This window comes from Theropithecus gelada, chromosome 4 (assembly GCF_003255815.1).
Source record: "Theropithecus gelada isolate Dixy chromosome 4, Tgel_1.0, whole genome shotgun sequence".
NCBI classification, from domain to species: Eukaryota; Metazoa; Chordata; class Mammalia; order Primates; family Cercopithecidae; genus Theropithecus; species Theropithecus gelada.
Window position 1 is genome coordinate 54,084,234 of NC_037671.1, and position 15,307 is coordinate 54,099,540.

Consider the following 15,307-nt stretch of genomic DNA (forward strand, 5'->3'; position numbering starts at 1 on the left):
AACAAAGCTCTAATCTCTTCGAAGTGCTCTTGTCCTGAATAGACTATTAATTCACCTTGATATTTCTTTATAGGTCTTACTATCTAAATAATTTCATGTATTTTATGTGTTCATATAAAATCTGACTTCTCTCTGTTGGACCATATGAGTTTGGGGATCTAATTCTGATCAAACTGAACACAATGAGGTTATCTTTATAAATTCAACGAAGTACCTACAATATGTTCATCCCTATGCAATATAGTCTTAAGACAGAGTAAAAAACTGACTTCCTAAAGGTTTAAGACTGTATACAGATGTTGTTTTCTTTTTTTTTTTTTTTTTTTGGCCTACCCAATGTTCACATTTTTTTGTTTCCAACATGTTCAAACCAAGAGACTTAATAAAAAATTCAGACTTTCAGCTTTTCTGAGCCCAAATTCCTGTGAGGTAGCTACGGGTCAGCTGAAGATAAGAAGGGCCTGCCTTCTTGGACTGTGGATCATTTTTCCACAGTCCTCACCCTTCCTGTTTCACTCATTTATGATGCCTGCCTAGTCTCTGCAGTATTTGAATTTGCAACCTCAACTACAGGCAACATAGTAAATAACATGTTGGCTATTCTATGAAAGTTTCTATTTCTGCTTTCCTGAATCACATCTGAGTTCTCTCAGTACTCTCACATCTTAAGAATCCCAAGCCCTCTCTTTACCATCAGGGAGAAAGAACTCTGAGAAAAATCAGGGGCCCTATCAGGCTGCTGCACTGCAGTGAAACTATTAGTGGGAGGAACGAAGGGCCAATCGATCAAGCCATGAGACTACTTCCTATGTGCCCACGTGCATCTGACCTCTCTCAGCCTGAGTGACTGTCCAAAGCCAAGATGCCCATGTCTACCTGGAGAACAGAAATTAAGGAACAGGCTGCTGAGGCGTAGCCCTGTGCTACATGGATGGAGGGAGTCTCCAAGGCTCCCACATGATTCATCCCTGATCACCTGGGGGTTTTCCATGGCCTGGCTGGTAGGAGACCAGGAATGCCTGGATCGTCCTCCTTGAAAGTCACTCAATCCTGGGAACACAAATTACGGGGCTTGGAGATCTCATCCTGAACACTGGCAGCAGGGTCACAGTAAAGAGAATGGGGAGTCATAAGGACTATGACACTGTGCCACTCAACAAGACATTAAATGCTTTTCTTTAAAAAACAATACTTCAGTGCAGCCCTCTATGCAGGGCTCAGTGGGGACTATGCTGTGAGCATTGCCTTGGAACAGTTTCTTAAACTTTAGTGTGCAGCCTGGTAGAGTTGTCATATTTAGCAAATAAAAACACAGAGTGCCCAGTGAAATTTAAATTTCAGATAAAAAATAAAATATTTTGGTATAAGTGTATCCCAAATACCATCTGAAATTTAAATTTGACCAGATATGCTGTATTTTATCCAGCAGCCTTTACCTGGGGGTATATTAGCCAAAGATTTTCAGATATTCTGATTTAGTAGGGGGGTGATGAGGAAGGGATGAGAGACAGTATTCTGTACTCTTGGGCATCACAGGGTGCTCCGATAGGTCTGCTGCAGGTGATATTTTGACCCCATTTTGAGAACTGCCTCTCTAGAGGTGATTGAGAGAGTAACGCTAAGGGTTACTAACGTTCCTAGGAGACATTAAAAGAGGAGAGAAACACTAGAAAAACCATTTCCTGGTGAAGCTTTTTGCCATGAGTTGCTTTGGGAACCCACTGCAAATGGAAGCCACTGCTGAAAACTGAAGGAGGATAGAGACCTAGAAATCAGGGGGAGAATCCATTGCTAGGTACCCAGCGAAAGCATTGCCCAGCTCAGTGCAAGTTATACTTATGTTGGATTTTTTTTCTTTTCCTTAGAAGTATTTATTTTTTTAAGTTATGATGGAGTGGAATAATAACACTCACAGTGAAAATCTATAGAGAAGGCACTACACTCCAGGTACTGGATTTTAGAGTCTCATTCATTTTTATAATAGTTTTATGAGTTTTGTATTATTATTACAGTTTCATAGCAAAGAAACTGAAGCTCAGAGATGTTGAGTAACTTTCCCAAAGTCAGAGCAAATAGTTGTCAGAGCCAGCTCCATCCAAGTCCAAGCCTGGAAAAGTTAGAGACTAGAGTAGAGAAATGAAGGTAGGACCCAAAGGCAGGATGCCCAATGATAGGAGGCAAGTGAAGAAACATAAACAAGAGAGTACAAGGCGAAGTCTAGTCACCAGGTCACGGGCAGAACAGGCATTTGCTGTGACCTTCCCAATAGTGGAGACAACATATTGAACAACATCCTTTGCAGAAGTCAGTGTATCATGGACATTCAAGCAAGGGAAATTCCAGACAAAAATTAACTGTCCAAGTAAGCCAGCTCCTAGAGGTGTGCATCTATAGTCACCAGAAAAAGAAAAAAAAAAAAAAAGCGAATTAATCCTTAAGGCACCGGGGGTAGTGTTTGATTCCTCCAAATCTGGAGAGTATTTTGCAGGCCAGATTTAACTAAGGAGTTGCTCTTTCCACACCCCAAATCCAGAGAATGTAAAATCCTTCTCATTCTCACCACATGGGGAAAAAAGCATGCACAGCTTAGAGTGCACAGAGAGATACATGGGTAGGGGTGTGGGACATTTCCCAAGAGTAGGAAGAAGACATGACATTTTGAAGAGTACATTTAAGGAGGACGAGGGTTCTGAAATTTCAGCATTATGGAGATCAAGTGTTATTAAGGCTCAGACATGTTGATGAGGACTGGCTTCTGACACAGGAATTTTGAGCAATGACAGATGAAAAGACTAAGATTATCTGCAGTTGTCATCTACTATCAGTGCAGACAATAGGGCTATGGACTGGATGCAGACAAGGGTTAGAATTTAATGAGGAAGTTCTGACCTATCCAAGGACAGGGTCTTGCACTAGCCTTTCACACAGCTTGGGGAGTTTTACTACATTCTCAGCAAAGATGGATTGAGAGTGAGGACTCCATACTCTTTTACTTGTAGCTATTCTGTGTTTCTTTATCTTTAGACTAAGTAAACTCATTTCATCCTATGGCTTCAGTCATTCTAGACTAATATTTTTATTGACTTTAATTTCCAAATGAAAGGCCTTTAGGTGTTTTTTTTTTTTTTTCCTTTTTTCTTTTCTCTTTTTTTTATTTTTTATTTATTTATTTTTTTTTTTTTGAGATGAAGTTCCACTCTTGTTCCCCAGGCTGGAGTGCAATGGCACGATCTTGGCTCACCGCAACCTCCGCCTCCTGGGTTCAAGTGATTTTCCTGCCTCAGCCTCCTGAGTAGCTGGGATTACAGGCATGTACCACCATGCCCAGCTAATTTTATATTTTCAGTAGAGATGGGGTTTCTCCATGTTGGTCAAGCTGGTCTCAAACTCCCGACCTCTGGTGATCCGCCCACCTTGACCTCCCAAAGTGCTGGGATTATAGGCATGAGCCACCATGTCTGGCCAACTTTAGGTATTATTAAGTGTAACTCTCTGAACCTGGATGATCCACTGGCAGTGATAATATAGCAGCACCCCCGACAGGAGAAGAATTTAAAGACCCTATTCCCTCCTGAATGTACCACATGTTCCACAAGGAAAACACACACACACACACACACACACACACACACATACACATATTCAGCCAAGCAAAGACAGTACGGGGGAGAAAACTGAAACAGATTGCCCTTAACTCAATAACGCTCAATTCCCTGCCTTGTGTGACAGAAAGAACCAATGCCTCAACCCCTGGAGTCCTTCAATTTTGGGGGAAGTGTGAGTCAGGGCCAGAGTTCCCCTGACACTGGAAGCCTGACCAGCAGGCAGCAGCCAGGACCTGGTCAGGGAGGCCAGCACATGCTGACACAATTGCCCCAGGCTGTTTGTTTAGCTTTAGCTTCAATTCACTGTGGGTCCCAAAGGTTCTTACCCTGGGTATTTGTAAATAGACAGCCCTTTCTTCCTCATTTTTCATTCAGTTACAGGATGTTTTGTTCCTTTGTGGACTAATTGACCCAGTCTCCCCTGCACTTCATTATTTTGGAGTCTGAGCAATTCTCCAATTTCCTAAAAGCACTTAGAATTCTAATCACATGTCTCACCTACCACAGGGTACTCACCAAAAGTGACTTTTGCCCTAGTGCCATAGCATTTATGGCACATCTGGGTGATCACATATAAACACTTTCCAAGTGCATTTATAGGTGGGCAGGAGACTGCGACTTTGGTCCTCTGTTAGCTGATAAGACTCACTTTTCTTACAAAAGAAGCGCTTGAACAGTCAGACCACATTGAGTATTAAGATGAATCACTATCCAAGATTCTAACATGACTTCAAAGAATCAGGTCCATTTCTAAGATTTCAATGGTCTTAGGGTGGCCTAGAATAGAGTGCTGGTTGTCAATCAGGGATGACTTTATTCTCTAGGGAACATTTAACAACCTCTGGATACATTTTTTATTGTAACAACTTGGGAGGATGAAGAAGAGAGAAGAGGGCTACTGGAATTCAGTGCATAGATACCAGGGGTGCTCTTATACAGAGGATAGCCTCAATAACAAGGAATTACCCAGTCGAAAATGTCAACGTTGACGTAGTTGAGAAACCTTGGTCTATAGTCTACACTGGAGTCACATATTAGCAAAATAACCCACACCCATTTTCCAGTATCCCATCGCTAAATTTTGATGAAAAGACAAACCTAAATATGAAAACATGGTTAATTACAATAAGAATGCTTTAATAGTCTTTACCAGGAAACTATTCATATCACTTAAAACTATTAGATGAGGCATCAGGCATTCCCACTAAAAAAAAATTTATTAGCATTAAATCAGCTATCTCAATTTTTCTCTTGTGCTAGAAAACAGAGTATGCACTCCTGCTTCTTGGCCTCAAGAAGAATCACTGTCCCTTAGTTGGCAAATATGAGTGTCCATTGTATCTCTTCAGCCCTTGCAGATACACAAAGAAATACCACAGCTGTTGTTCTCAGTCATGATTACACAACACAAACTTTCACCAGGGAAGTGAAACTCCACCTTCTCTAGGTGTGTCTCTCTGTACCCATGAACCTGCGGAAAGGTCAGAGGTACATAATAACTGAGGGCCACAGAAGGGGGCTTCTTAAGCACCCACCTTGTCTGCAAGCATACAATGAGAAATGTGGACTGGAGGCTAAAAGTGATCATCTCACTTGTCCACACAGCTCTATTTCATTACCAGGAAAATGCTGTTTCATTATCAAGATTTTATGAGGAAAGAAAAGATTCTTACATTTCAAAAATATATTCCAAGGACTGCAACCTTATTCATCACCTTTGCCAGCCAGATGCTCAGAAATCACATGTTTCCCTGAATAAATGGGTTTGTTGAATCATCTGCCCTACTGCCATTAGCATTTATGGCACATCTGGGTGATCACATATAAACACTTTCCAAGTGCATTTATAGGTGGGCAGGAGACTGCAACTTTGGTCCTCTGTTAGCTGATAAGACTCACTTTTCTTACAAAAGAAGCACTTGAACAGTCAGATCACATTCCTTCCTGGCCCTTCTTACTCTCAACTCCAATTGTGTATGCTACAAATGATTCATGAGGAAAAACCACATATTTATGCAGGCAGCTGGCAGCTTGCGGGGAAGGTTTTAAGGCAAGCAGGGAATTTTGTGTGGAAATCAATTCTTTGCGGAAGTCAATGTATTATGGACATTCAAGCAAGAGAAATTCCAGAGAGAAATTAACTGCCCAAGTAAGCCAGCTCCTTGAGGTGTACATCTATAGTCACTAGAAAAAAAGTGAGTTAACCCTTCAGGCAGCTCTTAAATATGCATTACCTATTGAGTGGGGAAAGCTTGAGAACTGAGGTTGGGCCTTTAAACACAGAATTCCTTACAAAATTGATTCACAAACCAGAACAAATTCTCCTCAAATTAAATGCATGTCTCCAAAGGGCTCTTCTTCAGAGTTTTTCCACGGACTATCCTAAACAGGGGTCTGGTCATAGGAAATTTCCAACACCTACATAAACATGGGAGACTCTGAGCTCTGGAAGTGGGCAGTCCCTTGCTGTTTGAGAGCAAAGACTTCCCAGCCAGAGGGAATGAGAACAGGTTCACATAGGTTATGTCTTCTGGAAACACGCAGCCTCTTGACAGATAACAAGGAGCTCCTGTCAAAGGAGTCCGAGACTCCGGTGCTAGAGTTGCTGAGGGAAGACAGCCTGGGTGTGAAGTGTTCTAAGAAGCTACAGGTGACGCACGAAAGAACCACCATCAACTTGCTTTTGGAAAGCATGGCAAAGGCCTATTTAAGAAATATACCAGGGAATGCCACAGGCCCTTGGAGACTCAAGCGCATACCACTCATTGGTCCTCACTGGCAAGAAGGTACAAAGCTCAGGTTATGCTTCTCAATGAAACTGCCCTGGACTCACCTCAGCTGCAGGCTGGGCAGGGAGACAAGCAGACCACCTGTGGCTATCAAAACTAAAAAGGAATATCACACTTGAAATTTATTTGCATCATGCCGGTTGAAGGTAAGTGAACTGCAAAGGTGACTGACTGCAAGCCCAGGTGAATTCCTTACGTTGTGGCTGAGAGTTTGGTCCTGGCTCTGCATCAGGGCAATTTGGGAATAATATAAAACCACAAACCATTGCACATACTTAAGAATCATATCCCCTGCCTACCTACCTGCCAGGTCAGAGATTTCAAGGTCAGACTCAGGTATGTGAGGAGAGAGAGTTTAGGCTTTCAGAGTTGGTTGCGCAAACATTAGGCTATCTTCTTCAAGTCTAAATAAATGCATTTATTTAATTAATACTATCATACCAAAGTCAATGTCCTGGCCTTGGTACAGCTCCATGACTATGGTTATGGTTATGTTATCATTGGAGGGAGCTAGATGAAGAGCACATAGGAATTACCTTATTTAATGCAGCTTCTCATCAGTCTGAAATTATTTTAAAATTACAAGTTTAAAATAAAGAAAAATCTGAATCAGAATTTTCTATCACATCTCTTTCTGTTCCACATATTGTACACGTACACACAAATACATGCACACATACACACACACCTTGTTATTGTGGAAGCCTCCTTATTATCCCTTTGGAATGAAGGTGTATTTCTAAAATATGTTCTTCAAAGTACTCCATATATCATCCATACAGGACACAAGAAACACTAACTCAGCCAAGCATGGTGGCTCACATCTGTAATCCCAATACTTTGGAAAGCCAAAGTGGGGAGATCACTTGAGACCAAGAGTTTGAGATCCACCTAGGGAGCATAGGTTTTCTTCATATATGCCCAGTTATCACCTATGTCTTTAACTAATGGCACATCACAGACAATAGAATACAAAAAAAGACTGAATAACAGAAAGCCAATGGCACAACTGAAAAACTGGACTAGACTTTGCAAGATTTAATGCTGATAGCCCAACAGAATCTAAATGCTTCCACTGACTAAACTTATTTTTCAGTCATCAAAATGATTTTAGAACTTTGGAACTTGTTCTTTGCTTTCCTTTTTCTTCCCCCATATAATTTGGTTACAGATTTATACCTTCATTCATTATATTAAATACATTTTTTGAGCAACTACCATGTTTTAGACATTGTGCTAGTGTCTAAAAGCTAATGAAAATAGAATTAGAACTTTAAGGTCACCAATGACGAATATGTCAGGAATATACCTAAAGAATCTACATTACCTGTTTAACCTACTAAAACTCCATTCTCAAAACACATGCATTGTATTTTTTTTTCTAATTTTGAAAAGTGGATACAAGAGTAAGAAAGTAAATGAAGGGAAATGGAAAGCATTGGAGGGAGAGCAAGCAGCTACTTGTGGAGTCAATTTTTCTATTGCTGACTGGGTATTATTCTACAGGTCATTTTGCAAAGACTCATGCAATTCACAGCTTTTCCGATTACCCTCTGGTTCTCTGCACCTGCAGCCAGCTCAACCTTCTTCTTGTCAGCCAATGGCTAGTACTCCTGTCCAGAAGACCACATACTACCCAGAGAGACAAGGACATTCCAGCTTCACACAGCAGGTGAGCTGGGCAACCCTGAGGGTTTACCTTCCTCTAGGCATTTGATGTAGTCAACATTATGCTACCCAGAAAAGTACACAAAAACATGGTTTCTCAAGCCCAAAAGCTTGCAGACATAGAAAGGGCACATAGGAACTCTTTTATTTATTCTTGTAAGTCTGAAATTATTTTAAAAGTAAAAGTTTAAAATAACAACAAAGAAAAATCCTAATAAGCATTAGGAGGATTTTTGGCCTGTAGTGGCCAAACAAGTTAAATGCAGCTCCAGCTGTCCTAGGTCTGGGGTCTGGGTTCCTACAGTCCATGTAGTTCTGCTTCCTTTGCTTACTGGCATATTAGCCACTCCCATTAGGCACCTAAAATGGTGTGTAAGTGCTATGCTTGGAACAAACGTAATTAAGAATCTAAGGAAGGTTGACGAGATAACCACTACTTTTACTAGAGGTTATTCAGCTGAAGGTAATTAAAAACAGAAGATCAGTGAGAAAGAAGCTCATGCTCCGAGTTCCTCAGAAACTCAGCATAATGACATTGTGGATGCTCAGAGGAGTTTCCTGGAAGAGTGAGGCTTTTAACTCTTTTGATAGATGATCCATGGGATAAAATAATTAGAAAACAGGAAACGAAATGGCTTGCCACTACTCTGATGCACTTGTTCACTCAGGTCTACAGCTACATTTTCCCCCAAAAAATTAATTTCTTAAATGTTTAAACAGAAATTTACCAAGAGAAACCAATGTTAAGTTGTACTAAATAATGGGATTTAAAACTCAAGGTCATTGAAGTGTACTTCATCCTCCTGGAATCTGACATGACCTTATACAACTCATGACTCAGTTTTGAACACTGTTAAAGGACAAAATATGGCCACATTAACATAGTAAGATAGTGAAGGTTTAATAAGAAATTGGCATTGGAATCTAGAGAGACATAAATCAGCACCCAGAGTTGATAGTTCAGGGAGATATTTTCGTTTGCATTATCTAAATGACCAGGAAACGATCAATATCTACTTTGTTTTGCTCCATTACCTATTACTTCAAAAAAGTGTTTCCAGGAATCCTGAGAGGAATGCTTATCTTTATCCTAAAGAACTTGTTTAATGCAAAATTATACATTATTTTCTTGATACAAATATGCAGCAAGTAAACATTTCATACCACACCACCACTAATGCTGCCACCTTAAAGAACTTTCAGAGCAAGCTTATCCAACCCACAGCCCACAGGTAGCATGCAGCCCAAGATGGCTTTGAATGTGGCCCAACATAAATTCATCAACTTTCTTAAACACAGTATGAGGTATTTTTTACAATTTTTTTTCAGCCTATCAGCTATCATTAGCCTTAGTGCATTTTATGTGTGGCCCAAGGTAATTCTTCTTCCAGTGTGGCCCAGGGAAGCCAAAAGGTTGGACACCCCTGATTGAGAAAGAACTTTATGCCCTCTCAGTTCTGGTCTTCCTGGTGGATCTGAAGATCTTACCTCTATAACATTGGTGGGGCTGCGGATATAGATGCCAGATGGTGTCAACATTTCAGGATTGGAGAGTCCCTCGGCACCAGAAACCTGGATGATCACGTTGTTTCTTATTATATTTCCATGTCCTGACCAGTCTAATGTTTAAACAAACCCAGAGAATCCACAAACATAATTGAAATGTACACAACTCAACACTCTTGATTCTACTAATACGCATCAGAGTTCACATATGTATTTCATATATATATATAAAAAAAATACTTAGTATGCACAATAAACTTAAGGGACCCAACATTTTGCCATCAGGCTTGTCTATAAAATATATGACAATTTTAAATACAATGTAATAGATTTAAAATCAATTTACATATTTACCATATTTCCTTCCATGAATTGCCTCCCAAGAGATATATCTCATTTCCATGCATGTCCCTGAGAACAAAAGACCCCGTTACTTGAGTATATTTTATGCCACTTAGGAAAACAAGAGATGCTGCAACACTACTTCTTCTTTGGGTGTGGGTTGTTTTAATTTTGTTTTTGTGTTTTTATCTGTAAATTAGGGAAGGAGCTACAGATCTTATGAACTCTTCAGTTCTAGAGTATCAGGATTCAGAAGTTCATTTTAAATAAAAAGAACAGAAAAATAGATCTGTTTTACTTTTGAGGAGGAGTCTAAGTGACTATCTCCACTGTTAAGTGCCACATATCCTGTGTCAACACCAATCCCATTCCTAGCTGTTCAAACTGGCAACCTACTATCTGCATGCCTTCATCTTCCCTTGGAAGATCTGAAATGTCCTGGAGGAACAAGACGGATAATATCTAGGACCTTCACACCCAAACCACTGAGGCTGGAATAGAAGAGAATAGAAGAGCAGGCATGGGCCATGCTACATAGAGAAATTAGTCACTTAAGTGCTATCAATAAAGATCTGCCCCAAAGAACCCTTCATTACGAAGTATGTGGGCTTCCTCATGTCATTTCATGGGTCTGGGTTTGCATACTTCTTATGTGTGAGATTAAGGGCTTTACCTACCACACATCAATAAAGAAAAATGTTAATTCCCTGACCTGTAATACAATAGATGTCAAAAGCTTATAATTCACAACATTCAAGCACTAAAGGTTAAATTCCTCCTACAGGTTTTCTTCCTTACGTAGTTAATATCTATTCCACATAATTGTTTTCTGCTAAGGTAATACTGTTAGGATACCTTTCTCAATTTCTCCTTGATGTTTCACCTTTTCCCTTGCACGGACAAACGTAGGAACAAACAAAGTCAATCCTACATCTGTTAGTTGACTTCCCGGTGGCTGTCCTTTTCTAATCAAAAGATTTTTCTGCACCTGATCACCTCAGTTACCCTTAGTTTTTTGTCTTTTAGAGCTAGAGTGTGTTTTAAAGCAAATGTATCTGATTCATATTTTCTCACTAGACAGTCTCCATCTCAGAATAGAACTTTTATAGCTTTTATCTCAACAGATTGTTCTTAAATGAAACATATATTTTCCCACTGATAATACTATAGAATTAAATATCAAACAGTATTTAACAAATACTGTTAAATATATTCTTACTTTCAGTGAAAAACTCTGATTTACTTTTTTATTCTGATAAAACTAGAGACCCTTTGTTCCTTAATTCATTCATTTCTTTCAACTAATAGATCTACAGTGCACTAGTTAATATGTTAAATATTCAGGAGACAATGTCCTCAAGAAATCCGGTGGTAAAAAGACATTAATCAGATGACCAGAAATGTGGTATATAATTTTAAATTAAGAAGTACTGATTGGCACTTAAAGAGCTTAAACAGAAGGACTTGTCTGGGAGAGAGGATCTTGCAGGAGGAGAGTAAGTGGCATGAACAGAGCCAGAGAGCTTGTGCAAAGACCCTGAGGAAGGAAAAAGTGTGATCTTTTGAAGGAACTAAAATAAAATATTTTAGTATCACTAGAGTACTAGGAAGAGAAAAAGAACAAGACAAGTTTACAGAAGTTAATAGAGACAAAAATCACTGAAGGGATCTTTTAAGTCTGGTGAAAAGTTTGGGATTCTATTTTAAAAGCAATAAGAAACTCAAAGGAGATAAGTGATATGATACAACCTGAGTTTTTTTTTTTTTTTTTTTTTTTGAGACAGAGTCTTGCTCTGTCACCCAGGCTGGGGTGCAGTGGCCGGATCTCAGCTCACTGCAAGCTCCGCCTCCCGGGTTTAGGCCATTCTCCTGCCTCAGCCTCCCGAGTAGCTGGGACTACAGGCGCCTGTCACCTCGCCTGGCTAGTTTTTTGTATTTTTTAGTAGAGATGGGGTTTCACCGTGTTAGCCAGGATGGTCTTGATCTCCTGACCTCGTGATCCGCCCATCTCAGCCTCCCAAAGTGCTGGGATTACAGGCTTGAGCCACCGCACCCGGCCATATACAACTTGAGATTTTTAAGGATAATTCTGAGTTTTGCAAGGGGAATGAATTTTAGGAAACAGAAGGAGATACAGGTGATCAGTTGAAGATTCTGAAACATGGACTTCTTCAGCAAGCCACAGGAGCTTGAATTCTATTAAGAAGAGAATTCCAGATTTTTAAATCCTTGGCCAACACCAAGTTTGACAGTCTGTAAGACTACACAAAGTCATATATATGTGACTTAGAATTATTGTGAAAATTACTGGTAGAAAACTTTAAAACTTCCCATTATATACTTATTAACCTGACCTAATCTTTAAAAAATCAGTATCCTATAGGTAAAGTTTAGTAAGCCAATCAGTGGTGACTACATTTAAATTTAGAATTTTTTACTATAGCCCATTTCCAGTGATCATAAGGCCAATATTTTTTAAATTGGGAATTACAAATTTGGGGAGAATTCTTTGTGAAAAACTGTGTCCTACTCAAGAATGCAGAAATTAAACAAGCTTGTTTTACTTACCAACTAGCAGTGCATGACCTAAAATATTGTAGAATACATTACTGTCCACCTTTAGGCCCAAGGTCCCGCACATGCTGAGGCCTCTACTGAAGGAGCTCCTCACTGTGCAGCCCTGTATGAAAGACTCTGAATAGGAAAGAATAAAGTAAAAATTAGAAATGGCTGCTGAGATTCTGTTGACCACATTTAAAGGAAGCTACACTATAGCTAAAGACATTCTCCCACACAATAATGAAACTCAGGAGATAAGAAGTTAGAAGCAACAATCAAAACAAGAGAATAGGTAACTCAAACCAGTGGGCCTCAATAATGAAAAGGGTGAAATTCAACAATCAAGTGTTAGAAAAAAAAAACAATCTGAGAAAGACAAAGTGTGTCTAAACAATAAAAGAACTCATGGCTGTCAAGATTTCCAACTGGCCATCATCTTTGGTATCAGCTCTCATCACAATACAACAGATGAGAAGTCAAGAATAATATGAAAAGCACTGCTTATGGGCCAGCCTTGATCTTTGAAACCTGGAGCTATGAATTAATATTTATAATTTATCAGGCAATAATATTCTTGGCCCAAGATAGCCAGAGACCCTTATTCCTAACTGTAAGCCAGGCCAAAGGTTGGCCTGAGGATCATGACTCTCACGTTTGAACTGGATAGGTTTATAAAACTAAAGAGGAAGCTATCCTCTACTATGCTAAAAAAAAAAAAATGACAATTAGGAAAATCATTACACTGGTTTCATAGGCATATTCTATGATCCCCAAATCTGGTTATGAGGCCTAGATGAGTCAATGAATACACAATTACTGATTATCAACTATATGTTTCAGGAATTGGGCACAGCATTGTGCTGGAAACATAAAAATGAATGAAACTAAGTAACCTCTGCATTCGTGTATTTGCATTCTGATGGAGGAAACTGACATTAAAATAATAAAAATTCATTATTTGAATAATTAAACTATAAATCCTAAAAAGGGAACTTTTTATTATTACTAGGTAGTAAGAAAGATACAGATGCCAAGCGTTGGGATATTAGAAAAGTTACTTTAGTTTATGGAATAATTTGACTTTTAAAGTTGGGACTATCCAAAAAATTCTCAACTTTAACATCACTATTGACACTGGATCTCCACATTCCCCTCAATCTCAGCTCTCCTACTACTAGGTGCCCTTACATTACTCATCAAGGATACATCCCAATAAATTAACCCATCCATATCCACTTCTGTAGAAAACACTGCCCGTGCTGCACAGAATCTTCACCATGTTACCCAAACAGAATATGCCTGACCATGTGAACAACCAATAAGTACTGATGTGTTTGTGTAGCTCTAAGGGCAGAATACTGGGATTGGTGAATCTTTAAAAAGTACTGTGCAACATTTATCTATGTAAAAAACCTGCACATCCTGCACATGTATCCTGGAACTTAAAATTAAATTAAATATTTTTTAAAGTACTGTTCAAAGATCCCAATGCCTTCTAACTCTAGTAGCAGGGAGTAATTAGCCGCATAGGACATGAGGGGCTTCAGGGTGTTAAACAATAAAAAATTCCTTGATGAGTATTCCAAAAGTTTCTAGCCTCTGCATTTTAACAGGGATTTACAGGTAATAATGTATTAATGCAGTAATTTCCAAACTTTTATTTTTAAGCATTGAACTCTTTTTCAAAACTAAAACCAAAATATAAAATATCTATAAAAATAGATGAATGTGCAGCTACTCTGATTGAAACAGAGGTGGGAGAGATAGGTTAGGTAAAATTTCATCAAGGAAGGGCTTTGTTTATGTTCAATTGATAACTTATTTGTGACTGCTACCTTCTTTTTTATTGAATTGGCCACATGTCAAATATTCTGCAGTGCTATATACAGCTGACCAAAGAACCAGAGAGAAGGAAATAAGGATACTAATCGATCCAAAGCACATTTCGGGAGCCATCCCCCTAAATGACTCAAATAAATAAAAAGAGACTGGAAAAATTAGAATAAATAGACTTCTTTAGCATACAGATAATTTGAAATGAAGGAAAATGTTGCTTTTGGCTGATCAGAATCCTGCCCTCAATGACCTCAAGGATTACTTTGCCATTACCTGTTAGAATCCTAGTGTCTCTCAAGAGCCACCTGAACAAAGTATGCCCTGATGTCCTTTGTCAGGACCACTGGAGCACCTCTGAACCCCTGGAGCACCACCTCTTTAAGGAAGGCAAAGCTTGAATGTGTGGGTATTGAAAGTGCTGATGAATGGGGAGGATCACTCAGAAATGGAGTTGCTGTCCTCGTGACTTGGCATCTGCACCCCATTTTGTGATTCTTTGCATATCAGCTTTTGGTAATGAGTTTTTGCCCTGGATGTTCCTACATTCAACTTTGATTTTAGAACTTCTGTCAGTGCATTGGGTCATATTCTCTTTTTCTGATTCTGATCTTGTTTTTCGCCTAGTTGTTCTCACCTGAATTTGGTGTTTCCTGCTCCCTTCTTACATCTTCATGTCTGGCCAAGATCTGCACATGTATCTACTCCTCATTCCCAGAAAAAGCACCTGGGTTTCGGCCCATTCCCCCTCATTTCCCCAGGCAAAAGATTCCTCTGATTTAGGACAACTTTACATAGAAGTGTCTGGACTCCCACAGTGTTGATAATGTAATGCCAATTCACCTGTAGTCACAAAGCTAGTAAATGGTAGAGACAGAATTCAAAACACGTGATTGTGTGGTTCACTCTCGTGTGCTATATTATAGTGATAGTTCTCAAAGTGAACTCCTTGGACTGCCTGTTCCAGAATCAAAAGGTTTGCATATTTAAAATACACATTCCTAA

The 15,307-nt window shown here is 39.3% G+C and overlaps 1 protein-coding gene across 1 annotated transcript in view; it reads right to left on the reverse strand.

The window, feature by feature from the left end:
• PKHD1 (PKHD1, fibrocystin/polyductin) overlaps positions 1–15,307 on the reverse strand; it is a 469,778-nt gene that overhangs the window by 263,722 nt on the left and 190,749 nt on the right. The window contains 3 exon segments of the mRNA XM_025382975.1: positions 9,551–9,681; positions 9,923–9,979; positions 12,479–12,604. Of these exon segments, the coding sequence (XP_025238760.1) occupies positions 9,551–9,681; positions 9,923–9,979; positions 12,479–12,604 (314 nt within the window).